The 2,433-nt window shown below is 50.0% G+C and overlaps 1 protein-coding gene across 1 annotated transcript; it reads right to left on the reverse strand.

The window, feature by feature from the left end:
• Nucleotides 1-222: 222 nt before the first annotated feature.
• Nucleotides 223-1,470, reverse strand: LOC136526331 (putative B3 domain-containing protein Os06g0632500). Its single transcript, XM_066519030.1, has 4 exons — nt 1,396-1,470; nt 1,043-1,295; nt 834-901; nt 223-570 (listed from the first exon to the last, which is right to left on the reverse strand). The coding sequence occupies exons 1-4, from the start codon at nt 1,468-1,470 to the stop codon at nt 223-225; spliced, it is 744 nt and encodes a 247-aa protein (XP_066375127.1).
• Between the last annotated feature and the right edge of the window lie 963 nt (nt 1,471-2,433).

The following is a 2,433-nucleotide window of genomic DNA, read 5'->3' on the forward strand; positions in this document are numbered from 1 at the left end:
TTTGAGATTGGATTAAGCAGAAACAGAGTTGTTTCCGGCTTCCTGAAGGGAGCCAGGATTTCCTAACCCTAGCCGCCTCTGGCTGTTGTCGCGCATGAACAGTGCCTTCGCTACTGTTGCACCGCGAGAGTTCTAGGGCTGCAGGAGCAGCCGCCGCGCTCTCGCCACCATGGCCCCTCGCCGGCGTCGAGAGTACAGACCACGTCCTCCCATCTTCCACTCCTATAACCTACATAGTAACGCCGGTTGGGCATCAAGTCCTATCACTATCACTATCAAGTCATCAGTCATGTCTGCAGCTGCTGCTCCATACTCCTTCGAGTACCCGTCCTGCAGGAACGCCTCAACTGTGAACACCATGTTATCTTCATACCGGAACAGAAGGATGTTCCTTTCAGAGAGATTGTGAGTGGTTAGAAACTGCGCCCAGCCATCTCCAAGTAGCACCCCCGACTGACCGCGGTCTAGTTCAACATGCCAGAACTTGCCGAGAGGGCTGAAAACCATGGCCTTCTGCGTGCTTGAACAACTTCCAGTCAGGTGTTCTTGCACGAATTTGTCATGAATTTTCTGAAAGAATGGGCAAACAAAAGAAACAGTGGCCAATGTGGCACAAATAGCTACATTAGAATGGTGAATGTTGTTTTTATCTTTAATGGCATATGCCCCCATGTGTATCAACATTAGATACGTACACATGGGGATGCATGTGGTCTCAATGGCAAATTTTCCAGGTTCCATTAGAACATTATAAACTACACATGTGGTAGCATGCTAGTTGGTGTATGTATTTAGTGAATAGAGATTAGAGAGGTGCGTGAGAGCTTGGTCACCATCTTTTCCAGGTCTTCCGTGTGAAGCACTCTCATGAACCGGGGCCTGTTCTTGCCTGCTGTCACACCTGTGCAGCCATGCGAAAGAATCGTTGAAACAATCAGCACGAGTTTGCCGATTTGAATATATATAAGCATGTCCGGTGATGTTCACCAGCGTGAGGCGTGCAGAACCGCGCGAGGCAGCCGGCCGCGTCGAACGCCCTAACCGTGGCCACCCCGCGCCGCTCCAAGCCTGAACACCACGCTCCACCCGGCGCCGATCCCGTGCGCGGCTGCGAACTCGGCCCAGGCACCGCCGAGCTGCCACGACGACCCCCCGCCACCTCCGCCCGCACGGCGCAGCTCCGCGCGCCAGACCTTACCGAGCGGGCTCACCAGCAGCACCACCACCGCCCTGCCATCCCCCATGGCCATGCCCTCCTCGCCGCCGAGCTGCGCCGCGAACTGGCCCAGGATGCGCTGCATGGATCAGGCACGCAGCAACTTAGTAGCGGCAATGTAGCACGATGCGTGTGAAAGAAACGAGGAGCCACCTCGTGAAGGTGTAGCGGCTCATTACCAGGTGATGGAGGGAGGACGGCGACAGCAGCGCCGCCGCGTACTTGCGCCGCGCGCGGTGGACGGAGGACGACATGCTCGCTCGGACGGCTCGGTGGACCGTGGACGGATACGATGCGGCGTGAGTGCGCGCAGGCTGCAGGAAGAAAAGGAGACGGGAGGCGACGCTTGGAGTCCCCGAGGCGGCGAGGCCCCGACGAGAGCACCGAGGCTACAGATTCATTCATAAAACAAGTACGTAATATTTTTTTTGGAGACTAGTCTACGTCTAAATATATGTCCTTTTCGTTTCCTGAGATTTGACTAAATATCTATTCCTCTGTGCCTAATAATAAATTGGTAAAATTTTAACTTTTTTTTTTTCGTCGATCCATTTTTTATCCATCTTCTCCTAAGTAACTTCGTAAATATAGAAATCGTCTATATCTGCAGCTAGGAATCCAAATCTAAATAGATCTTTTCTTACCAACGCTCCTCCATACAATGGCCCCGTTCGCTTCGTTGAAAAAAGCCGAAACATTGTTCCGGCTGATTAGTTGTGAGAGAAAAAAACTGTTCTGGTAGAAAAACAAGTTGAAAAAGATGGATTATAAGAATATGACCGGTACCATTTCTGAGTTTTCTGACCGAGTCCAACTCGCTGGCATCAATTCAAAATAGAATAGAACTCCGAACGAGTTCTATTAAACAGACTACTTGTTACTACATAACGATAAAAATAATAAGTGAAGAAAAAAATAATACTAAGAAATAAGTCATAATAGGGTACAGATACCTTTCCCAAAGCAACTACGTTCAGAAATGAGTTCTAATAGGATACAGATCCATTTACAGTTGCTCGTAATATTGCCAAATACGATTTTGATTTTGTTTGGCCGTGTGCCTTCAACGAGGACTCGTTGGTGTGCCGTACCATGGCAGGATTGTTCTTCGTTGTTTACATTAATATATCTCTTTTTTTAGATTTATTTATTTTCTTCATTGTATGACAGCGTGCCGTGCAGCGCCGCGGCCGTACGAGGACGCGCAGGTCGCTGGC

This window comes from Miscanthus floridulus, chromosome 19 (assembly GCF_019320115.1).
Source record: "Miscanthus floridulus cultivar M001 chromosome 19, ASM1932011v1, whole genome shotgun sequence".
In the NCBI taxonomy this organism is placed as follows: domain Eukaryota; kingdom Viridiplantae; phylum Streptophyta; class Magnoliopsida; order Poales; family Poaceae; genus Miscanthus; species Miscanthus floridulus.